The sequence below is a fragment of the Lissotriton vulgaris genome, chromosome 2_1, assembly GCF_964263255.1.
Source record: "Lissotriton vulgaris chromosome 2_1, aLisVul1.2, whole genome shotgun sequence".
Classification (NCBI taxonomy): domain Eukaryota; kingdom Metazoa; phylum Chordata; class Amphibia; order Caudata; family Salamandridae; genus Lissotriton; species Lissotriton vulgaris.
Window position 1 is genome coordinate 2111081614 of NC_141687.1, and position 26150 is coordinate 2111107763.

A 26150-nucleotide genomic window follows, 5' to 3' on the forward strand; every position below is an offset into this window, starting at 1 on the left:
TAAGAAACCAGTAGGGAGAATGAAGGTTTAGTCATTAAAGGGAATGTGCCCCACATGCATACAGCATTTGTAATTGTGTGGAGGTCTGTTTTAATGAAAATGGTACTGTTTAAAGATCCATCCAATATATAATGTATTGTGTTATCGCATTTTTATGCATTATACAGGTCAGGACCTGGTCATAAATCACATGCTGATTGAAAATGTATGTCATTTTATTGAATGCGATTGTACTAACCATGCCCTACGATCTTTGCTTTTTAGAATAAGGAATTGCAGGACAAAATGGACTATTTAAAAGAAACACAGGCAAAGACTGAAGTGGAAACCAGAGACATTGGAATATCCTGTGATTTTCCATCCAGGTAGACGTAGATCCTGCTATAATTGATTACTTTGGCAAACTCCAACTGCATATTTAGTCTGTATTGTTTAAAGAAGTCTGAATTATTTGGTTCAGAATCCGCGCTCTCTGTCGCAATGCAAATTAGAGTGAGCAGAATTATTTCTGTACCTAAGAGCACTGGCTACAGTTTTAAATAAAAAAAGTATGCCTTTATCGGCAAAATTGGTCACACAAAAATTACAATCTTTTTAATCAACAATATTTTTGGTCTAAGTGTGGTAATTTATCAAGATTAGATGCTGCTTTTTCTGAATATCGAAGAAATTCCCGCTCCACTTTTGCTGCCTTTCGCTAAATTATTACTCTTAAACTGTAACATCAAAACATTAAATGTAGCTTATCAAAGGAGCTGCCAAGAGAGGAAGCCAATTTTGTATGATATACCAGAACTGGGGCTCTAATACCTATGATTACGAAGTTTAAAAGTGTGGCCGGGGTGTGCTGTTTCCATGCTAAAACACACCTCTGCACACATATGGGACATTTTCTGTACTCTGATGAAGTCTATGAACATGAGCCAAGAGATGTTTTTGCATTACAACAAAAGTATTTACTCCTGCCCCCTTTCTAGATGGCAAATGACTGGGATCCTAGCTAGGAACAATAGAAGCCCTGAACATATTTCATTTTAGACCATTAGCTACCATACTGAAATTGTTAAGGAAAGATCTTTGACATCGAGCTCCCAGAGAATTTAAAATGGGGGATCTGACCACAGGAGAGAGGACTTTGAAGTTTTCACTTGGACTCCTCCAAAAGAAAATATAAGGTTTTGAATCAGTGTGGTGACTTTGAAAGGAAGTTGGAAGTACAGAGTAGCTTTACGTGTGGTATACTGGAACACTCCCCACAAATTTGAATATTTACAGAAAGCAGAGCTGGGAAAGAAGTCCTTGTATTTTTTTTTTACAGTTGGCTAAGGTATAAGGGTCCTGATAATGTAAACAAAAACACAAGGTTAGGATTTATTCCATTAGCGTTTTGGGGTCTTGGAGTTGAGGCTTTTAATTACTGATGCCTCCGATGAGCTTGGCAAATCAGTGAATTATTTTAGATCACTTAGTTTAGTTTAGTTCACTTAACAGTGATGTACCCTAGGATTGGTGAAGAGTCAGAAAGTTGTGTTTGAATTGTTGCACTGAGAAATGCTTGCAGGCAGGATGTTGTATCATCTTGTGTAATACTTGGCCAAATGAAGATAAGTGTCAAATATGGAGCTATTCCAAGTAATGGATAATGGTCATCTAGATGTTCAATGCTGCTTTGCAGTAGTTTCAAAATGGTTTCAATTTGAGTCAAATTAGATTTGGGGTTTGTCAGGTAAGGCTTAAAGCATGGTGTTGCAAACTAACAGTTCAGATCAGAATGTGTCAGCATCTGTGAGTGGTTAACTGTGGTAGGCAGTAGTAGTTTCTCAGGATGCAGTTCACTACAAGTCTGCATCAATAGTCTGTGAGGATTTTCGATGGTTAAGTACAATAGGAATGTAATCGATGACGCTACATAGTCTGATGGTGCAGATTTTGCAGGCCTTCATTGAGTGTTTTGTAATGAACATATCTCAATTAAGAGAGTGGCCCTTGTAGGAGAATGATATGGTAAGGAACAGGTCATAATGCATATGATTTCATAATGTGCAGAATTGGAATTGAGTCTGCTAGAACTCTTTACCGGAAAACAGACTTCAATTCATGCACGTTAGCAGGGCAGGAAAGCTCAATCCGTAGCTGCAGTTTTGTTGGCCACACTAGTACAAAGAAAAGAGGTACATGAGTAATGGATGTTAAGGGCCTAAATCAATACATTGTTTTTACACATTGTGCTCAGGAGTTAATCTGTGAAAACCATTACTACGTTATTATTATTTTGGAAGCTTGCATATCAGGTAATTGGGTATTAAAATATAACTATTAATCATCACTCTTGCATTATCTTGCGCATTCTGTTTTCTTGACTGAAATATGTTACAATTCTTAGGTGTTCATTGAGATTTTTAATGCATCTTCTTTACACCAAATACAGTGCATCGCCTAGTGTTGTCATCTTTTGGAGAGACACATGTTTGCTTTACATTCTCTTCACCGGCCTATGTGTTCTATGCAAGAGTATGGATTCACAAAGAACACATCAGAAAACGAGTGATTCCTCACCCCTTAGTAATGATTCTGTGTGTTGTTGCTACTTTCCATGGGTCTTCTCAACCTTTGTTCTTTCTCCTATAAGAGACTGCCCATAAAGGCGAAGCATGTACCGTATGTTCTGAGCTGATTAGGATCCACAATTAGCGATGTAACTTCTCCTTTGGGACTGTAGCGGGTTGGAGATAATCAAGTATAGAGTGTGTTGTGTGTGCTGTCCACGAAGAGAAGCATTTTACTGGGCCACGGCATTTGCTTATTTCCTCCGACCTTCCCTCCTTAATACTAAAGGCTGAGATTACTATGTTCTGATCACTGTGCACTGATGATACCTATACAGCAAGCAGAGACAGTAGGCAATCTGACTATCGCTCTTATTACTGACACTCTTGCCACTAAAGCACATCAAGAGAGCTGGAGCTGGAGCCCATTAATGATTCTCCTCTAGAAGTTGACAAACCACAAATATTTGCAATAACCTGGGCTGGATGTGGCAGTACCTCCTAGTTTAGTGTTTAGAACTTTAGTGGTTTGCCAGGGGTAGAAAAGGGTGGAGCTGCGACGAAGTTCCTCGGTTGAAGAGTCATACTGGGGTACTTCTTAAACAGCTCTCTCTGACTCCCTTTAGGTCGGTCATCCTGGAAATCAACAGTGGGATATGAAGGTATTATAAAATGCCGACCCGCGCCATATGGCCAAGTTTTAGTTAGCCTGGAGACATACCAGGCACAAAAAGAAATAAACTGAACGCTTGCCCCATGAGGGTGTAGAGAGAGCTACTGTCTTACCTTTAAGGTCCTGCCCTTCAAGAGATAATTTAGAAGTTCATTCATGCAAAACCCCTGATGAGGCTCAGAGTGCCACTGCTCTAATACATTCAGAACTGATATTCTTCCATAACTTTATTTATATTAAAATATATGCTGATACATAACCTTCACAAAAATGTCGTGCAATAAATAAACTTCTGATGTAACAAAGCTATACGTGTGAAATATGAATGTACATTTTTCAGACTGAATGTTTAGGTATATATTCATTTGTTCATTTTATCAACCTTGCTATAAACCTACTTGAAAGTATCTCTCAATTTGACCAACTTCTACAAGGTTTAGCATGTTTATTTCTTCTGTTCGTATCCGTTTCTATTTTTCAATTGGTTCAAACAGGGACGATTGCTCATTGACATCCTACTATCCCCAAAGCTAGTGCTTTAACTGTGTCACCAATTGTGAATCTGTGCTAATAAGTCACACAATGGCATTTCAGAGAAATTGAGTACAAGAACAGTGGGTTCTACCTACCTACTTGTATTGTAGATAAAATAATGTGTTAGCTACTGAGACTTCTATTTTATGCCTCAGTACATAACTTTCCTCCTTTGAGAAGAAGATTTAGTATCACCTACTTGTGGTCCTGCTGAAACATATCATGATTCTGGCATTGAAGGTGGAATTGGGAGCTGGTGGTTCTTGCCTACTACATGCTATGGTGCTGGTACTGGGTGCAAGTAAGCTGGTGCCACTAGGATCATGCCAAAATGTATACTGCTTCCAAGAAACTGATTCTGCTGGGAACATGCCATTGTGCTGGGACTGTGAAAAGGTAAGTTGATGCTGCTGGGTATAGGCCATGATGATTAAAGTGGTGGGGTTTGTAAATTGCTGCTGCAATAAATATGTCACAGTGCTGGCTTCTCTGCTGCTAGTACTGGAGGTGAGTTTACAAGGCGCTTCTTGTTTGGTAGAAATTATGGTGCATGAATTAAGGGAGATATCGTTCTGCTTGCCTGGTGCATTCTATAATACTGGTACTTAAACATTTAAGCTGATACTGTTGGGGTCATGCCATGATACAATTGCTAGGTGGCTGTTGTCTGTGCTGGTGCTGCTGCCAGGGACATAACAATATCCCATCATAGCCTCCCTAAAGAGGGAGAACATTCTAAATAGCCAGTAACAAGGCTCATTTGTGCATGTACTACTGAGATCTGTGTGCAACCTGCAGTCCTTGCATGGCAGATAGCCTTTCATCTATATGAAGTTGCTGAAATGAGTACCATTGAGTTGGCTATAGTTCCCGATTTTGAATTAATAAAACGGTGACCGAAAGTACTATATGTAAACATGAGTATTTATTCAGATTTCTATATGGAGAGATTTAACTTTAATGGGCTTGCCTGTCTATTAAAATGTACAGTGCTATCACTGCACCGCGCTAGAACAGAAAATAGAAAACCCCTGACACACTTGCCAACTTGAATCATCAAGCCTTTACCATATTAAGACCCTAGAGGAAAATGGAGAACAGGCAAAGAAAAGTGAGTCAGCTGAATAAAAAGATTCTCATCAGAGAAACGATAGTTAATGTGCCACCAGAGTGGGTGTTGAACTTTCAGGTATCAATTTTTCACTGGTGAAAATAAATATACATTTTACAATAATGAGATGGCACCCTGGTAGGGCATTCTGTAGATGTGGATCATCGTTATCAGGGAAATACCTCCTTACAGTGAGCCTTCTTAAAATTGCCTATGGGGGACCAACTCCTAATATCGCGTGAAGTCACTACTTCATAAGAAATTGCTGAAACTGGGTAATGGACGATCTCCACCATGGAAACAGCAGAGAGAGGATGACCCTTCATGCCTCTTCCATGCCATGGTTGCATCACTCTTTCTCCAAATTGATCAGAACCATGTGCTTTCTAGCACATCTTTGAGGCTGGCTCCAGCTACTCATTCCCTTGTCCTTTCTACCTCAATCCAAGGTAAACCTCCCTCATTACGTGGCTACTGGATCATCATTTCTCACCACTCCAGGCTCCACCCCGTGCTGTATTGTTCAGCTTCCCTCGCTACATGGCTCATATCTGCAGGAAGACTTGCCTCACCGTCTCCTTCTCTTCTTCCAGTTTCGAGATGGTATACATTAACCTACTCTATCATGATCCACAGTCTTCCCACATGCTGCCCTTTATGCACAATGCCTCCTCAATTCACTCAATGCTGCTGTGATCACACAGCCTTCATATAAATGCCTTTACAACACTTTCTTTTTTTTAACCAAAAGTAAATTCTAAGCAAAGGTATTGACATATATTGAGAAGGAATCATGACCGTTCTTACCAGGGCTCGAGTCGAGTCGGGGTACCACGCGGGTGAACGGCGTCCCCCCACTTATATTACCAGGAGCTCGATTACTGGAACAAATGCGGCCACACATTCACTCTTTGGTCTCTCTGGTGCAAGATCGAAGCTCATTCAGAACGCTGCTCACACGCTGGCTTCTCTGATGCAATCGCTTCTAAGGGGGGAGCGATGGGAGAAAATGAGTCTGATGGTGCAAGCCACCTTTCGTGACGTCACTTACTGTCATGACTTCAGCGTCCCCCCACTTCTTTTTTAAGACGTGTGCCCTGGTTCTTACCAGTCAAAGGCGGAGTGTCCAATCCAACACCTATTATAGCCACATCTTCACCCAAAGTACCTCAAAAATTATAAAAAGTCTGTGGTTGTTTATGCACATGTTTGTGTGCACGTATTTCTACATCCATCTATGAATGCATATGCACTAATATTGTAGTGTCAGAAAATACAAATAATGACATATAAACTTAAAGCTATTACATATGTACACAACAGCTAGCAGCAGGATTTGAGAATTAAGTCCCACATAAGTGTGAATTTAACTACCACGTTCTACTTCCTACCATAGTTATGCTGTACGTGCCCAAAGCTAGAACGCTCTTAGCCACTATGTCCACTTCCTGCTGATACCCAAAGCTCCCTCAGGCTTTACCTCTATAAACACCACTGGAACCACCTTGGAAATTCTCTACACCACAACACATTCAGGGGTTGTCCTAGCAAGCTTGTCTGTCATTCACCCATAAACCACAAAGCAGAAACAAAGGTGAAAAGGAGAATGAGACGCTTATGAAAGATGTGTCTAGAAGGCTGAAAATAGGCAAAACTGTAACAGACTTTTATTGTTCTTGCACAGAATGCTTCAGAACGATCTAGTGCTAGTTAAGAGCTTGAACATGGGATCCCTCTGAACACCTACAATTAACATCTTCAATAGCAACAGTAAAACAATCATAATTGAAGAGACCTTCCTAAAACTTGAAAGGTCAAAGTATGGCTTTCTCACATATTTATGGAATGTGTCACATCATTGTCACGGTTAACCACTCACTATCACTGATAGCCCCCCTTCCTGAACTCCTTTGCCCATGGCATCTGGCAGCACCAAAGTGGTGGTAGAGGCCACTCCAACATTTTTCCAGTAACAGTGACTCTACTGAACTGACCTGAACCTGAATTCCGCTCAAACAATCTTCAGCCATATGGCATCAATTCAACATGCCTCACATTCTACCTATCACTATTAACCCCTTTGCTGCTCATGACGAGCTCAGCTCGTCATGCAGTACACTGGTCGTGTGCTTATGACGAGCTGAGCTCGTCATGAAATAATGTATTTCAAGGCTCTCCAGCACAGGAGGGGAATTGCCTTAGCAGTCATGTGGTTAAAGTAACTACCTTGAGCTACCTTATAAATTGAAACTTCCTAACCCAACTCTCCCCACAAATATTTGGTACTCATTAACACCTACTCTATCGAGAACACTCCATTGACATACATGATCTATTATTGTAAATCTACTGAGATCGCTGGGGTGGTTGGCAAAGATCTCTTCAAAAATTGTGATCCCACTGTTCACTGTTCAGGCACTTGCACACAACATCTACACATCAGATTATTTAATACATCTTTAGACATTTAACCCACTGGGTAAATCCTGGGGAATCCAGGGTCTGAGGCTTATAAATGTATTGACTATGGATCCATGCTTAAAGGCAGAACCAACCACTTGCAATTCAGAGAATGCCCTAAAGCCAGTTGATTAAAACAAGAGGCATTATTAATTCCTCTCAGACAAGGCATCACAAAGACGATTGAGCATGGCTACATGCAATCTCCATATTGGGTGTCTGGCTACTTTAGTTCCCACTGTATTTGCCAAAAGGAGAAGAAAAGGGATTTAGGTAATGGGAAGAGTGAAGAGGAGAATATAAATAAGAGAGAACAAATATAAAGCATTGAGAAAAGACTATGGTCTTAGGAACTCAAAATGGAGTAGAGCAGCAATGTGTAACAAAGGAACAATATGAAGAAGAAAATTGGAAGAGAAAAAAAACAGTGATAGTAGAACACGGGTAAGCATTGCGTAACTGGCAGTTGGAATTGCAGTAGGAATGGAGACTAAGGCAAAGGTTTATGTATGTCAGTGGGAGATATCCTGACGTGGCCATGGGAGAGACGGATATTGAGGAAGGCCACCCCATATGCTAAAATAAATGTTGCTAGCGAGGTTCTAGTATCTGGTAAAGGGAAAGCGTGTTGCTCAAGGAAAAAACACAGGCACAGAGGCTTGAGGAGGGCTGTTCCATACTTATGGGTAAGAAGAGGAAAGACTCATACTGAGGTGTCGGAGAAATGTGTATTTGTGTGGCAAAAGAGCTATCTTTCTCCTGTGTGGCACAAACCTTTGTACCTCTACATATACATTGGTTTCCTACTAATCTTGTAGGAGTGTTTGTTCTTTATGAATTCACAAACTTTCAGTCAGAAAGTAAAGCTCGTCACAAATTTTTAACAGACCTTACCTTACAGGCCAAGAAAACATCCCCCCATTGTGTATTACTATTAGCTAAAGCAGTGGTACTCATAAAAACAATTGAACAATGGAAGGCTTCATCGGCTACAGCAAGACTAAATACTGCAGGTCGTAGACAGAGCAGGTCGCGAAAGCGAAGGACATTCAGCTAGTTTACCAATATTATTAATTTGCAGCTTTCTCCAGCAATAGCACCACCTAGGTTAATTGTATATTGTTGACCTTTTTCTGACTTTTTATTTGCTATTATCTCCCAATTTTCCTTCGTCCAGGATCCTTCAGATTCCCAGTTGTCTGGATATAAAGTCAGAAGACAAACAGTGGTAAACGTTGATAAAATGGAACACACCTTTACTCTTTTATAGTGGTAGTTCTGAAAATAGGATTCAGTTCATCCACATGGTAGCTGGGTCCTGTTAAGTATTGTCAGAAAAGAAACAGTAGATTCACTTCACAGCATCACAAAAAACCCAGCCACAAATTGTAAACAAGAATCCATCTTTACAACATAAAACATTGAATCAGAAGCTGCACAATTATTTGAGTACTCCATTAAAATTCTTCCAAACCATTCCGCAATTTACATGCTTCTTTCAAATAGTTCCATATTTCCATTAATCTGCTAATTTTTAATACACAATAGAATTAGAAAGACATAGACTCGGAGGTAATAAACCTCTCCTCAACCACTATGCACATCACTACGCCACAGTGATCATTTTTGACAATCTATGTGCTGTATTCAACAGCCAGTCACAGATCAGCAAGGTCTTGGGATTGGGACATTGACATTTGTTCCCAAGCCAGGACTGTACACATTATATCTGAATGAGGGAGATCAAGCCTAGCTTGTTCTTCTTTTAGTTTACTGAGTATCTTATCCTCATTACGTTCTTTTCTACATAAGCATGCTGCTCTTATAAACATATCAAATATCCGTGTTTATTTCTGTGTCTACAGACTGCTATCCAAATCTACATTGAAAGAGTAGTTGGTAGGAGTAGCATCAATGGAAAAGTCCACCTCTGGCCCCGTGGGCATATGACAACTCACCCACCTCATTACACCTTCCTTTAGCTAATCCTGGACTGTGACCTATGTCTACCGACAGAAACGTAGCCATCAAAGCAGAGAAACCTTATGTCAACTGTAAAGGGCTGGAAGAAGCTCCTTCGCCCAGAGCTCCATGCAAGTCATTAGCACTTTGATCAATGACAATCTTGACTTTCCAAAATAACTATACTCCACCCTCTCATAATGCTGATTGCTATTACTCCAAAAGGTGAAGCACAATGCCCCAGATTCACAGCAGGGATATCAAAAATATAGAGCAGCCTCTATGCAAAGACAACTTAATGAATTTGCTTGGAGTGTGACAAAATAGAATCTTTAATCATCTACCCCATCGTCAAAGGTCTAACCTTAACAACAAATTCACACAATACAAAAAGAGAACCCTTCTGACAGACCGCCGCTGTAAACTCTGTGAGTGGAAAATCCCACACATCTACTCTATGGAATGTCACAAGCTATGTAGTAGCCTGCTTAAGAACATGCCATTGTTTCCCACTTTTAAGTAATGTGCTCAAGACTTCTTGATACTGTTTATCCATTCCAGGAAATATTAAGTCCCAAAAATTGAAATCTGATGCATTATTAACATGATTTGCAAGAACACACCTAGAGGCAATTAAGTTGTATTATGTGCCCTACAATTCACAAAGTAAAACAATTGTTATGTTTACTATCCAGCAGATCAGAGGAAGGACATCAGTTGAGCACCTATCAGATGAAAACCAAAATGAGACCAAAACTTGTTCTGTTCCGGACCACTACAACTGCACAAACGGACCACTACAACTGCACAAATGGACAAACAACGCAGAAGATGGATGAAACTCTTCCAGAGGGGCAGGCTCCTATCATCCTAGAAGGAGAGAAAAGGGGAATTCTAAATCGATCACCATGATTGCTCATGAAGTTATTCCTGAGGCAGTGAGGAGCACCAGAAGCCTTTTTTAAATGGGTCAAACATGGCAAAACTGCACCAGTATATCAAAAGACGCTGTTTCAATAAAACTCCTCCATCCCAAAAGTTTAATTTGTGTTATTATTAAGCTTATGAGCTAGTGCCATTAAAAAGCTTAAAATAATTCCTACAACTGTTTGGGTGGGACGTAACACTAGAGTAAAATCTGAAGAAGCGTTCCTACTAAATAGAGCTTTTTTCTGTTTGTCTCTCTGCAGGGGAATGTATGACTGTACTCTGCATGTGTGCATCACCCATGCCTTCTGAACGCCTTCATTAGAACGAATACGTCTTTAGTATGCATCTGTTCAGCACGCAAGTCGTTAAAACAACTTGCCTTTGGGAGGTGCTGGATTTTGGAATAGTTTCATTTCCTATTCCAACTCCAGTCTGCGCAACAGTAGGGAAGGAGTTGGACTTTAAATCTAACCACATTCTGTCAATACGCCCCCGTAAAGCAATTCGTTGTAACGACTTGCGTGCTGAACGAATGCGTGCTAAAGACGTGTTCTTTCTGTTGCCGGCACTGTGAATGAACAGTGTGATTTCGGCTTCATCCAAAGGATGTTTGCCTCTGCAGGGACATCCTTCATATCTTCAGCTAGTCACAGTTTGCCAAGTCAAGTCTTTTCCTATTGTACAGTTGAGTAACACCTTAACAATAAAGATTTATAAAAAAAGATTAAAACAATTCATTTTAAGATCAAAGGGCATAGGTTGAAATATTGTTGTAAATAAATTCTGTAGAGCACCATATTATCATGTTAGCTGCTCTTTGACATCATAGTCCCCCTAGCAACATCAGAAGGGCATCGAAAAAATTGCATTCTATAACAAAGTGCAGTTTACACAGGCATATTCAATATTGACGTCAGGGAAAGATATACATGTTTGTCGATTGCTTGTAGCAGAAGCCAGCTATTTCCCTAACGAGACTTAGAACAAAAACTAACATTCACGGTCATCCTAGTGGGCACGAGGGGACATCAAAAAAGGTGTGCTTACTATGGCTAGGTGCAAAGTGCAGGTTACAGGAGCAAACTAAAAGACTGGAGAAAGATACAAAAATGGTGTGCTTCACTGGTAGGCGTTGGTAAGATTTTTCCCAGCAAGTCTTAAAATTGTAGTGTAGTAGCAATTCAGAATTGGGTCCGTGACTTTAAGACTTAGTTACTACCTTCCTGCATGTCCGGATTCAGTGCTGATTAAATGGGATTTTCTGTAATGGTCATCTTGCTTGCCAAAAGACTGGGCAAAGGCATGTGATATGTACAATGTTTTGTTCTCCAGAATCAGAGTCTGCAACAGGCCTTTTGCTCTTTTCCATTACTTTCCAATAATTTGCCATGGGGTAAGACCAAAACGGTAACACATAAAATCAATTTTTAAGAAGCTGGACCACCCAATCTCTAGGTAGGATTGAGGTTTAAGATTCTTATAACCATTTATAACTGTCCATGCATGTGATCTTGAGGATGGAATTGCTTTGTCTGTTACCATGGAAGTTTTTTTCACAAGCCATGAAGCAGTTTTTTAAATGCCATTGGAGATGGAGAATTTTCCCATATGATTTTGTTCCCTGGGAGGAGTGAAGTCTTTGTTTTAAGGTTGACTGGACTTCACCCCTTTCGGGATTTGTGATGGTAAACTGGGCTTCACTCCTTTGGAGATGTGGGGGTTCAGCATTAGACCTACCCCCAACTGTTAAATCTACTATTTGTTGAAAATACGAAAAATAAAATATTCTTTAGGCGGGGCTTGTTAGTTTTTTTGGGTGATTTTGCTTACTGCGCAGAGATGGATTCATTGTTCCCCAAAGTTGCTACACTTGTGCCAGGAGACATTACTTGGCTTAATCTCTTTATTTCTTGCTTTATGTCGCTTTTTTCTGATTTTTTCCATTACGTGTTCTAGAGACTCTTGATGCTCAGTTTGAAGTTTGCTGGGTTCTTTCTCACAGCATTTGTCAATTGTTGGATCTGGGGAATCTTTACCCTCAAGTAAGGATGTTGTGTTAGATGGTAAGTCCTTTTTGAAAGGCCCTACAGACTTTTCTGATCCCTTCTCTTCGATATTTGGAGAAGAGTTTAACATATGCGATTGTAGATTTTTGCTGTGGCCATGAGATCTAAGACTTATTTTTAGATCTTCTGTAAATGTTTTTGGAGCCTCAGGTATTGTTACAAGTTTATTACCCAGTGGGGCACTGGTACAATCTATACTGCTTGCAGCCATGTATGCTTGTGCACAGGTGATCAAGTTATTTAGTTCAGCCAATTACTGATCAATTCCAGAGACTGAAGTGGCCATTATATTCAATAGGTCTACTTGGACATCCATCTTATAGGACTAATATGTTAGGGCTTCAAGGGTTAGTTGACATGTTCTAAGCAAAATTTCCCAAATCATCCCTAGTTTGGGTATTACGGTGGTGCCATACATTGTAGAGGTTCCACATATCTTTCCTCATAGTGAGTGAGGGGCCCTTTGGGGTGCTAATAGGATGCCCATGTGTTGATCCTATTGTACGTTTTTTATATTTTTTGAGACGTTAGTGAGGGGCCTCTGGTGGAGCCCAGGCTCCTTTGTTGAAGTTCAAAGACATCTAATTCTTGATGAGGTGTATGGTTAATGACAAAGCTACTTTTCCCTTTTGTTATATCCACTGTTACTTCTATTGAGAGTGGTCCTACATTCGTTATTAGCTGTATTGGTGGAAGCTGGGGCAATTGATGATCTGGGAAGAGTCGCAGCGACAAAGACCCCTGTGAAAGAAGCTCCAGGTAGCTGGCTGGGCTTTTTGCTTACTTCAGTCTCATTCTCTAGCACAGAGTCCAGAGGTCCCTCCTGGGAATCTAAACTTAGATTAGAAATTTGTGAAGGGCAACAATTAATTTTACTTTTTGCTGGTGATATTTGATCTGGGAGAGAGTTCAAATCACATGGGATAGTGAAAATGACCCTGACTGGATCTTTTGAGAAGTCAGATTTTTTCTGGAATGTTTGCTGGTCTCTCAAACAGGCTACTTCTCCCTTGCTGGATTAGCCTTTACACTAAGTACAGCTGATGAAGGCTGAGGTTTCTTCTTCCTTTTAGACAGGATATGTGGCATCCTAGCTCACCCTCAACACATGTTGGGAGCTACACTCCGTCAATCCTTTTTGGAGATTTGTTCTAGTCTTACTACTATTTCTGTGTGCCCAGCAAGCATGGTTATATAAGGAAAGTCAGAAGAACTGATAAGAAGGCCCCTATCGACAGCTTGTCGAGTTGTAGAGTTTTGAAAATTGTGAATTGGTTTAAATAGTTGCTATGGTTTGTTGTATCCAAGTGTGGGCTACCCACACTTATGGATGGAGTTGAATCCCAGGATAAACTGTTACAAACCAGAAGGAGGTAACACTGGCGCACAATATCTAAAACAGGTCCCGGCAGAATGCAAGGGTGACTTTTATTCCAAGCTGGGCTTCTTTACCTTACTCGTGAGCTTATTATAAGCCCGTTGTACGAAGAGTAAAAGTATACGGTTTCAAAAGGTGTTGTGTTTTCAATTTTATTTTTTGTCTACCCGGTTCAGTTTCAAGGGTGTTGAGTAAGACGGATACTGTGTGCCCTTCAGAATATAACTGCAAAATTTCGCCAATATTCAGATGCCGGTCAGGGCTATGATAAGCCCCTTGCATGCAAACGAGCCTTCCGAAGTTGTGGGCTCCAAGTTCAATGATTTGTGATCAACATCGGAATACTGGTGACAGTTTGTGGTTATATTTTGAAGGGCATACAGTATTCTCCTTACTCAAAATGGGCAGACTGATAATACCATTGGGACTACTACACCCTTGAAACTGAAAGGGGTAGACAGAAAATACAATTGGAAACACACCACCTTTTGAAACCATATACTTTTACTCTTCGTACAACGAGCTTCTAATAAGCTCACCAGTAGCTGTCTTTGAGCAGACAATTTGGATTCTCCTTGCTCAATGAGCGAAACTTTATGGGCAAATTATGAACTTTTAGAACATATTTGGATCCCCAAGTTGTATACGCATCATGCACAGTCTATGATGAAAAATGGTTGGATAATAACACGCATGCAGCTAGATGTATTTTTTGAGAGCCTTGAGGAAGTCACTGGATGTGACGAAACATGTGTCAACTGTTCTCATTGCTGAGAAGGACTGTTTTGTGTCTCTATATTTGTAGAAATGCCTTTCTATTTGTACTTGTTTTAGAATTAGGATACTTACAGTCCTGGAAATACTTGTATATATTAAATGGAAGTCATTTTTTATGAACACATCTCTTTTGTTTTCCTGTGATATGTTGGACACTTGTCCTTTCGATACTGACTTATAAAGGTCAAATATTTGGCACATAAACATTTAGAGTGCCGGGTAAGCATGGGCGGAAAATCCGTTACGCTCGCGGATTTTGCGGATTTTCGGTAAATTCGCAATCCGCGAGATCCGCGAATTTCCCGCAAAATCCGCAAATTCGCACGCAGCGGATTTTTTGCTGCGTGCGGTGTAAGTTCGCAATTGCGAACTTACACAAAACCCTTGCGAACTGGCAGAAATCCTTGCGAACTGGCAGAAATCCTTGCAAACACAAAAAAAGCATTCAGCAGGTTCAAAAGTTCAAACTCATCATTAGTAACAATTGCCTGTAGTGCGTCCTGACAAGGGCCCCTCCAGAGTTCAGTTGCTAGTTGCAACAATTATATGACCCTGCTCTGACCCTCACAGCAGGCTCATAGAATAGCTACAAGTAGGCCACAAAGGTCCTGGAAAAAAAAATTGCACTGCAACAGAAAGCAAATTACAGATAAGGAAGCAGGTGCCAGACTGTAATTTTAAAACAGTGACACATTAATAAATCAACCCCAAATTAATTCATGTCAGTTGAAGCAGGCAGGTGTGCTTGCTTTTCCCCCCCATAATCTACAGTGATGATGAACCAGAGGGTGGCATTGATGCACCAGAGGATGGCATGGGTAAAACAGAGGGTGGCAGGGGTGAAACAGAGGGTTCTGGGAACCTGTGATGATGAACCAGACGTAGAAACAACATAATCGTGACCGTTGCGAGCCGACATGTAAGTTCGCAATTGGGAACTTACACTAAACCCTCGCGAACTGGCAGAAATCCTTGCGAACTGGCAGAAATCCTTGCGAACACAAAAAAAGCATTCAGCAGGTTCAAAAGTTCAAACTCATCATTAGTAACCATTCCCTGTAGTGCTTCCTGACAAGGGCCCCTCCAGAGTTCAGTTGCTAGTTGCAACAACTATATGACCCTGCTCTGACCCTCACAGCAGGCTCATAGAATAGCTACAAGTAGGCCACAAACGTCCTGGAAAAAAAAATTGCACTGCAACAGAAAGCAAATTACAGATAAGGAAGCAGGTGCCAGACTGGAATTTTAAAACAGTGGCACATTAATAAATCAACCCCAAATTAATTCATGTCAGTTGAAGCAGGCAGGTGTGCTTGCTTTTCCCCCCCATAATCTACAGTGATGATGAACCAGAGGGTGGCATTGATGCACCAGAGGATGGCATGGGTAAAACAGAGGGTGGCAGGGGTGAAACAGAGGGTTCTGGGAACCTGTGATGATGAACCAGACGTAGAAACAACATAATCGTGACCGTTGTGAGCCGACATGTAAGTTCGCAATTGCGAACTGGTACAAAACCCTCGCGAACTGGCAGAAATCCTTGCGAACTGGCAGAAATCCTTGCGAACACACAAAAAATAAAAATTTGCGAGAATTCGCGGATTTTGCGGATTGCGAGTTCGCAAATTCGCAAAATTCGCGAACGCCAGATTCGCAAAATTCGCCCATGCTTAGTGCCGGGGCATAATCATGTTATACCATATAGAAGTTGTCCCTATTGTGAAAATGTTATATTCTTCTGTCATTCTGCTGGACAATAGAGAGAGATTGTGTTTGAATGCTGTGATGGCCCTGTATCCTATGAAGGATGATTGAGAGTATGCTACTCCACTGTAGCCACATCGCTAGGGAAGTTGTTCATATGTCCACCAAGTGCTCTTGGAGTTAGTCTGCTGCTTTTGGGTTATGCTTCCAGAACCCACTTTTATTTTAAAGGAATTACAATGACAAGGATTGATCCCTGAGGATGTCTTGCATGCAAATCCGGCTGCAAATCTAGAGGTTAGACTAAGCCTTTGTAACAGGAGGTTTTTCCATGAATGGCACAAAAGACACTGTTTCAAAAGTGAGAACCACCACTAGTTGTTGTAGCAGTGGTGCTCTTTTCTTCCCATTCACTTGAATTTTTGCCTAGCACTCATGGAAGCGATGGCGGTTTTTATTCCCATCCTTTGTGCCATCTGGTTTTAAGTCCTTTACCTCATATTTCATGAGTCTTTCCTCTCAATTCATGTTAAAAATGTAGTATTTGCTCTAAAATGTATCTGCCAATGCAGGTTCATAGATTCAACTGACAGATTGGGATAGATTGTACTCTACAGTAATCCTTCATTCCATGCTTGGCCTCCTTCCTCTTGCTCAGAATTCAGAAGAATTGGTTCCACAGTTGCAGACTTATCATGATCTGCCACCTAAACCCTCACTATCTTCATTTTTCTGTTTATAGTTTGTTAAAACAGCCTTGGACACCCGTCTGTAACCTTGCCACCGTGGCAGCAACTTCCGATTGGAATTAGTTATTGTCTTGGATTCCTCGTGTTGTTTACTGTGGCCAATCATCTGCCTTTGTATAGGATTGAATTCCCTACCACTACCTGAAGATATTTGCTTTTAGAAATCTCTTCTCTGGCTCCCTCAAGCAATCAACTCGCTTGACTGTACTCCTGTATCTTCAGTTTACATGTTATTGGCCATGTACTGTAAATGTGCAGTTAGATGCATCGTCAATAGGAGTTACAGAACCAAAGGAATGTGGCTGACTGAGCTGGGGATGAGACAATTGATTGAACCTATGTGTAAGTTCTACATAACAAGTGTCCCTTAGCACGTAGGCATTTTTGTAGAAAAGTGCATGAAGAACCTTTTGCATGGACGTATGACCATATGATGTTGTCAAAGGTGTAATGGAGCATTCGTAAGCATTAAGATATGGCAACTGCATCTATTTTGATGTGTCCTGTTGTGGATCCCGTTTTTAATGAGGTTGTAGATAAAGGTATCCCTAGTACATGGACTTGAAGCATACTCTCTTGGTACGATCATTTTAGAAGGCTATAGATTTGTGGGTGGTCCCCTTCGGAGCGCATACCTTTTGGATGTGGTGGCATTAGGCATCAAGTAACTTCTAGAGCACCGCATCCGCAACCGCATCCTTGTGGAACTCTGTTGGTCCACCTTCGGAAGACAGAGACTGAACAAGCATTTCAGAAAGCGCCGAAGACCTGGCTATGTGCCAGCCCCTAATATGCAGTTATTCTCTCTCCCCCTCCTCTACAGGATCCGCTGTCAGCACCGCGACACCTCCGTTGGAGGTAGCGGTGCGCTTTACGAGTGCCTATGACTTGAATTGACAGTTTTTTGTAAAACTGAAAATTGATCTGGAACTGGATGATTCCCAAGTATGTACTGTTGTGTGTGTGTGTGTGTGTGTCTGCCTGTCTGTCTGTCTGTGTGTGTGTGTAGATGCACTGGAAACGAGAGTGTGGACTGTTTATGGTGTGCCTAATTTGATTTTGATGCTGACTGTGAAGGTAGAAGAGTGAGGATTAGCTTTATTCAGATTCTGGTTCCAGGGTGCGCAGCAGGGCTTTATTTGGTGCTTTGTAGCAGACCATAGCTATATACAACGGATTTTGTCTGGAATCACCTGACATTCAAGTCAATACTCAGTATCGAGTATAGTTACAGGTAATACTAGACAATCACCCATAGTTCTAAATTGGTTCCACAACCAAACCGAAGAGGAGGATGTCCCTGCTTTGAATGCCTTTCCTAGGTGAAAAAAGGGGTGAGGAGAGGTCTTGGTTTGTGCAACTGTTACTTCTACAGACAATGCGACTGGAATGTCAAGTCAGTGAATCTGTCCAGCATATGTTGGCAGTTGAATTAATTTTGGTCATCTTGCTTATGATTTCACAAGGTAGGTGCTTGAACATTTGGGATTGGCAAATGGGATGGCAGTGTATGTTAGAAAAGTCACAGAAATTACATGCAATGGGCTGGTAAATGCTAAGGTGCACACTGTTTCTTTTTTGACAGCCTCAATCAATGAATGAAAGTATACTAGTTTTGGGGGTTACTACCAGGCTGATGTGATTTGGTCTGTTAGGGAACAAGGAAGTGGGTCTGCTATTTCCTGGCTCACCATTGTCACGACACTAGCTAGACTCCTTGCCATATACTTTCTGCACTGCATGTGCTTTATACCACTTACCAATTTGGAACGGGGGCTGCTTCAGTAGAGAAGTGTGGCTCAATCGTTATAGCGGCAGACCCTGATGCAGTAGTCTGGCCAGGACCAGGGTTCAATTCCCGCCTCGGCGGGTCTCGGGCTCAATTTCCTCGGACCTGATAATTCTCGCCTCGTGCCTATTCTAATCATGGGTCCCACTCTGCACCTCTGGGCAATAGCTTGCTAAATCTCTACAATGGCCCCAATAACGCTGAAGATGCCTGACTTCACCTTGGGGTGCCCAGGAGTGGGCTCCTCACAGGGAAAAGCCAGGAAGGGTTCCTCAGCGGTATTCATACAAGCGCCGAGATGCCTCCGGGGAGTCGTGCGCTATATAAGTACGTAATTATCCTTTATTATTATTTTATTTTGGGGGGAAATCTAGTCAGACATAGGTCATTTTTTTATGTGGTTTCCTGTTGTATTTTATATTGCAAGTAATGCTGTATTATGTTTGTGATCATTTTTATATTCTGCACCAAATGTCAATCATAGACCCAAAGGGCTACCAAAGACCAGAAATGCTTAGTTGAAGTGTTGAACATATTGCGGATCATCTGGAATTATAGATCCAGCCAATTTGCAATCTTTCTGTCTTTTCAAGTGCCTGCTAGCTCCACAGTAAGAAGGAACTGGTCCAAAGACTGGAGCGAACATGAGAAGAGGTCCGTTCATTTTGGTGAGAGTACAGGCTGTCATAGCCTCTTCTTTTTGCGGCAGCAACCTGGTAGTGGAGTACAATGAGATGGCAGTCAGACATATTACCATTCCCACTGAGTTTTTTTTTTTAATCCATTTGTGGCTTCCTTTCATGGTGTACATAGTAACCGAGGAAGTATATTAATTAATTGGTGACGGAATGGTGACAGAGATAAGTGGTGATGGTGACTGGTGTTGAAGGGGGTGATTAACATTGTATTTATTCATTATGATACACATATTTACTGTATTGGATAAAGAGAGAAAAGGTTATTTGCCCAGAATGATGCAACTGTTGGTCAACTGGTGAAGTCTGTATTAGAATCTAAGTGTCAACATTCCAAAACTGGGACTACTTGATTATGTTTCCTATTGTAGTCTTTGTACAGGTGATTGAAGCTGGGCTTCCAAGTCTCATGGGTGTTTAAAGTTGTCACTTAATTGTACTTGAGTCTAACTGCAATTGTTTCTCCTTCTCAGGCATCATTCTGCAGGACCACATTGGCATCTCTGGAAATGTTCTGGTTCGCCTAATGCTAGCAGGCTTTTCTCAGAGTTGGAATATTAGTATGATGGCAGTGATAGCTATGAGAACAGTCAGCACCTCTGTTGACGTATTGCACACGTTTTTATCTATGTTGTCTTATGGCGTGCTCAATGTTAAACACTGTGCCATCCACAGTGTCCCTCTGTGCAGAGAGGATGCAAAGCCTCTAAGTACATACAATCTAAAACATCAAAAAACAGAGCTCTCTGACCAGCTCAGGTCAGGGTTCTATTTTAATTTCCCACAGGCTGTGGATGCTCTACAACGACATGTCAACTTGTACAAACAAATATATGCTGCCTATTTTCTTGTCATTTGGATTGTAGGTTTGCTATGCTGTACTTGGGAAATTAAAATACAACACTGTCCTGAGTTGGTCAGAGAGTACTTATATCGGTGCTGTGCTCTGTTGTTTGATGTTTTCTCAGAGATGGATGCACTGCCATGACTCAGTCATGCTAGCCCTATGGCATGATTCTAGTTGCAGTCTTCTGCAGCGGTGGGCTGTTTGAAAACTTTTGGCCAGGGCTGAATAAATACAGATTATGATAGAAAGGTATCAATCTACTAGAACTTCAGTCAAGTTGTTTTGCCTGGGGCCTTGTGGGAATGGTACAGCTGTCTCAAAGGGTTTTTTCAGGTGTGTTTGTCTTTGTCCCCCCTTCCAAAAATTCCCTTGACTACAAACTCATTTCACAAAGCCTCTGTTAAGGATAATAGTGTTTTGACAGCTACGTATATTTATTTCAAATATGTCTGTACTTTTGAACTCAAGGACTTGTACAAGTTCTAGAAGTAATATGATATATAAGGGTTTTGTTAATGCATGAATCTTAACCCTTCACTCACAGAGTTGCAGCTGTGGCAAGAATACAAAGTGGCAAAAGCTCACAGTAAGAAACAAAAGTTAATATGAAGTTACTCCAGTATTGGAACTTTCATAGATTCACATGCCTGAATTATTCCCCGTCGTCGAGATGGGAGTCTCTGGTACATAAAAAAGCAATGCATAGCAGTATAGCAAACTGAAAGGAGTCCTAGGCAAATTTTCCTTATGCAACCCATAGCCTTCGTTATGTAAAAAAGGCCCAAACTTTTCTCTGAACCAATCAGCTGTCCTCACCCTCTAGAACACTCCTGAGAGAACCTCTTGCACCTCAGATTTTCTACTGCACGTTGTGCTAGGAGTCCCCTTTGAGCTGTGCTCAAAATCTTCATTTTATACTCTTTGACTGGAATTTGGGGGTTCCCCTTTTTCTAGTTTGAGTTTTTGGAAACTTCTCTATTTCTTCAACCATGGCTGACAAGGAGAAGAAAAGCTTATTTAGAGCTTGTGCCACCTGCTCTAAGAAAAAGCTTTATACAGATGATCCTCATGTAGACTGTATATATTGCCTTTACCCAGATCATCAGGCGAAGGAGTGTAAGATTTGTCGCACTGTCTCCAATAAGACCTTGAGAGATCGTGAAGGAAAGCTTCTACTCTGACTCCAGAAGGTGAAGGCCTGGAAGGAGATCCTCTCAAGTGACAGTGAGGAGCAGTCAAAATTATCCAGGAGATCTCAAAAGAGGAACAGATCTCCACAGGCTCATACCTCCGGTGAGAGGCCTGAAAAAACCCTAAAGACCACACCAGGTTCTTCGGGTCGCAGTCCCTCAAAATCTCCTTCAGGAAAGTCTAAGGAGAAGAAGGGTCATGCTTCAGAGGAGAAACAGGCTAAAAAGACTTCATCAGAGCCGTCAATCTCCTCCAAATGTAAAAATTACCATCAAAAAATCTTTTTCTACACCTTCTGAGGTGAAAAAATCTGCATTGTGGACGAAGAGAACATCATTGTCGACAAAAACATCATCATCGTCGTCGACGAAAACTGAGGTAAAGGCTGTATTGCTGTCGTCGCCGCCGCCATCGACGACGAGCCCTTCGTCGACGAAGGCAGTGACGACCATGTCGTCGACGGGATCGTCGACAACGACATCGAACATGGGACCATCGACAACGACGACAGTGATGACAACGTCTACGATGGAGTCGACGGTTATGATTTCAGCGATGACTATATCATCGACGGGCTCGTTGACGACGGAAAAAAACACAGGAGAAAAGTTTTTGGGCCTGGAAAAGAACAATAATGCCAGAAGTTATGTCGCCAAGTAAGGTATCACCATTGGTTCCTTCTCACCTTCTGGAGGAGGAAGATTCGGAGGAAGAGGATGATGGTGGTCCTTTCGGATATGCTAGCAGCCCATCTCAAGTAAATGTTAAGTACCAGGAGGAAGACTCACAAGATGAGCATGAGGATTTTCAGAGTCATCCCCAACATCACCACCACCAGGAACAACGAGAAGAGATGACCATTGTGCCCGCTTCTTTATTGAGATATTTTCAATCCATGCTGGAAGATTATAGAAGAAGATATCCTACACCTCAAACGACTAAGGAAATCCCTGACGTTACACCTTGGCCACGCTCTGTACCGGGTACGCCAGTGCGCAGACGAGAGATCTTGCCAGAGCCTTTGCCTAAGTCTCCGCCATCGAGATCTCAGCGGGATCCCAACACTACTGATGAGGAACATGAGGATTGGGAGATTACGGATCCTAGCAAGGAGTGGGACGATTACCTCATTCCTTCCCTTCGTCTCCTTCACCGAAATCCGTGGATTCCCCACCAGAGGGCATTGGGGCGTTTCATAACCTGATGGAAAGGGCCACTAAAAGATTCTCGCTTTCCATGACAGAGGATAAGGTTGAATGCTTCTTATATGACTTTAAAGAAACCTATCGCAAATCGGTTCGATCTTTGCCGATTGTGAGTCATATTTTAGAGGAAGGCCTAAAGGTGATGGAATCACCAGCTACAGTGACGCCAGTACTCGCGTGATTAGACAAAAAGTATAAAGCACCGGCAGATGCCCTAGCCTGTCTTTTGGGTCACCCCAAACCGGATTCGGTGATTACACAAGTGGCGCAGCAGAAATCAAGAAACCCGTCATCTACGATTACAGCACCTCCGGACAGAGCAGGAAGGAGGCTGGACAACGCAGGGAAAATATTTTACTCAATGTCAGCTCTGTTAGTAAAGGCGGCAAATGCTCTAGCCATCCTGGGAAGGTACGACAGGCAAATGTGGTGCGACCTGTCATCTTATATTGACCACGTGCCGGATGGGGAGAAGCAAGAAGCCTGACACAGCGACAATCAGGAGGTTATACCAAATCTGCTCCAAAAGGTAGAGGAGGTCGTCAGGGTAAGGACAGCGCCCGACGACAATGACAACCTGCGAATGCTGATCGCACCGGATACACTGAGATAGTTTGTTCCCCTGGGTGGAAAGATTTCCCGTTTTCTTCACAATTGGCAAATAATAACCACGGGCTGTTGGGTCATCAACATTATTTGATTCGGCCACACTCTAGAATTTCTTCAGACACCCCCTCGTACGCCACCGATGCATCACAAGGTCAATCATTTGCATCAAATCCAGAAGGAGATTCGGGCAACGCTCTGAAAGGGAGCAATAGAAACGGTACCGGATTCTCAAAAAAGAGAAGGATTTTACTCCCGATTTTTTTTCTAGTCATGAAAAAACATCCTACAATGGCGTCCTATTCTGGATCTCAGATCCCTGAATACCTATCTCAAAAAAGTAATTCCGGATGATTTCTCTATAGGACATCTTTCTACTTTTAAACCCGGGGGATCATATGACCACCTTGGACTTACAAGAAGCGTACTTTCACGTCCCAATCCATCCTGCACACAGGCAGTACCTTCGTTTCATGGTGGCCGGGGAACATTACCAATTCAAGGTACTGCCTTTTAGCCTCAAATCAGCCCAAAGGGTGTTCACAAAATGCCTGGCTCCAGTGGCGGCTGTTTTAAGGAAACAAAAACATCAAGTTTTTCCTTACCTAGACAACTGGTTAGTCAAGGCACCATCAGAAGCACTAACCAAGAGCGTCAACGGGGGCATGCATAGACTTGTTCATCAAGCTGGGATTGGCTCTGCACGAGGCCTCTTTTCAGTTTGCTATATTGCTATGCATTGCTTTTTGTGGTACCGGAGACTCCCGTCTGGACAACGGGGAATAATTCAGGCATGTGAATCTATGAAGGCTTCCAATACTGGAGAACTACAGTTACAGGTAAGTAACTTGTTTTCTTATAGTTACATGAATATGTCAGTTTAAATGTAACATTTAGAACTTAAAAAACGGAAATTTACCAGTTATTGTTATTTCAAGAAACAGTAACTGATGTCATGAATGATGTCATCAGTCATGTTATCAATGATATTAAAGAACATGTTATGAGTGATGTAATATGTGAGGCAATAAGCAGTGCATGGTGAGGGAACAAGATATAGTGACTTGAAATAACTTTAACTGGTGGATTTCAGTGTTTTTTTTTGTTTAAAAACTTATGTTGAAAGTCACATTTTCACCAAACTATAACATCACTTTATCCTTTTTTTAGGGAAATTCTATATGTATCTAATCAACCTGCCACCAGGCACGGGCTCTTGACATGTACAGCATAGGGTTGGATTCAATGTACCGAAGTCCAGCGGGCAGCCACACCCCACCCACGTCACACACAGCCTTTGGCCGTGTGCAGTGGGGTTTGACCACAAGGCAAGGCCTGAGGCCAACCTCCCGTGAGTAGACAACCCCCGCCACATACACACCTAGATCCCACTTTAAAAAAAAATGTTTTTGATCCCACAGGAGTCAACGCAGCTCCTGCACTTCTATTGGACTCCCATAGGAGCTAGAGGACCTCGCTGACTCCCACAAGAGTCCTTTGGGTTCACAATAACCAGATAAAGAATGTTTTTTTTTTTTTGACAACTGAAGGTCTATCTGGGACCCTCCCACAAGGTCCTGGGGTCAGGGTCCCATGCTACTATTTTTTTTCAGGACACGGGCACTGTGTGCCCTTGTCCTGAAATGGAGGCTGCAACATTTCTCATCATGTTGCAGGCAGCCAGTCGGAAGGCGAGCTTCCATGGGACTCGCAGGAGCTTCTTGCTCCCACGTGAGTGAGACAGCTGACTGAAAAAAAGGCCCCTAAATCAATCAGTTTGCTCTCTTATTTAAAGCTGCATGATCGGTGGACTTCTAATGAACGGCTCTATGACAAAAGGCTTGCTTTCTGCATGAAAATCTAGCTATCTGACAAATTTGGTTTAATTCCATTCAGCTGTTTGGGCTGTTGCACTTCTCAAAAATTTGGGGCAGATACCTTTTTTTTAATTTAAAATGTTATGTGGAGCATGGTCCGCCTCTCTGACCCTCTTTTGGGCCCCATGGATGCCACCACCAAGGGCCAAATTATGTTAAGAAGGCAAAGGGGGCCATGCTACCCCTACCCAGGCTGGTATCCGCTCTGGAGACCTCAGTCCTTGGGCATGATACTGTACAGTGTCCCAGGGAGCCCAGCCCCATTGTTGTATGGCATTTTAGGATCCAAGTGAATTTTCCTGATTCATGCCCTTTATATAGTACAATTCACGTTGCCCTAATATAGGCATAGAAATCCTTCCCTTATTTAGACATGGCCCATGCAGACCAAATACAGGCATGGCTACTTCCACCTGTACCAAAACGTCACAACGACTTCTTGGAAAACTGGCTTAAGCAGTCGGGGACCTTCCCTTGCTTGAATATTGATTTGTTCAAGAACTCATGTACTTTACAAAGAACTACTATTCCCTTGGGGTTCTTTCCTGATGTTAATATGCCCGACTTTACGTCAAACTAGACACCTTCAAAGTATAAATATGCCTTCACTTGCTCTAGCAAGGCATGGTGGTTCGGAGCAGTTAGACTATCTACTTGCCCGACGCAGCTTGCTACAGCAAGTGCCGAAGGAAGCCGACCCTCCAGCTGACGCACTGATCAAGAGGCTGCATTTCTCTTGGCGACAATCCAGCTCCAGTGTTTCCAATTTCCTCTTGCGGGGTGTTGAGGAATAGATTCCCGAGACTGAGATTCCAGACCTCCTTCATTCTAAACTAAAGGTATGGAGCTGATTAGAACCTAGAGAAACCTTGGATAGATATTTGGCAAAGAAAAACTAAACCTATGCTACACCACACTTACTTCTTCCCGCATACTAGACTTAGGTTATCTACAATGGGGTAGGCGTATTTTAGAAACCCCAGTTGAGTACTTTTACCCATTGTTATTTATGTATGTATTTATATATGGTTTAGAAATCATACAATGCTC

The 26150-nt window shown here is 41.9% G+C and overlaps 1 protein-coding gene across 3 annotated transcripts in view; it reads left to right on the plus strand.

Annotated features, from left to right (window-relative positions):
- The window catches only part of MYZAP (myocardial zonula adherens protein), a 464263-nt gene that overhangs the window by 397838 nt on the left and 40275 nt on the right, over positions 1–26150 (plus strand). Inside the window, exons 13-14 of one of the 3 annotated variants that reach the window (XM_086958376.1) lie at positions 265–365; positions 9982–10401. In XM_086958376.1, coding sequence (XP_086814502.1) covers positions 265–365; positions 9982–10198 — 318 coding nt within the window. In that variant the 3' untranslated portion in view covers positions 10199–10401. Of the gene's footprint in view, positions 1–264; positions 366–9981; positions 10402–26150 lie in introns of those variants that run through there. The other 2 variants (XM_086958377.1, XM_086958378.1) reach the window with 2 other exon arrangements.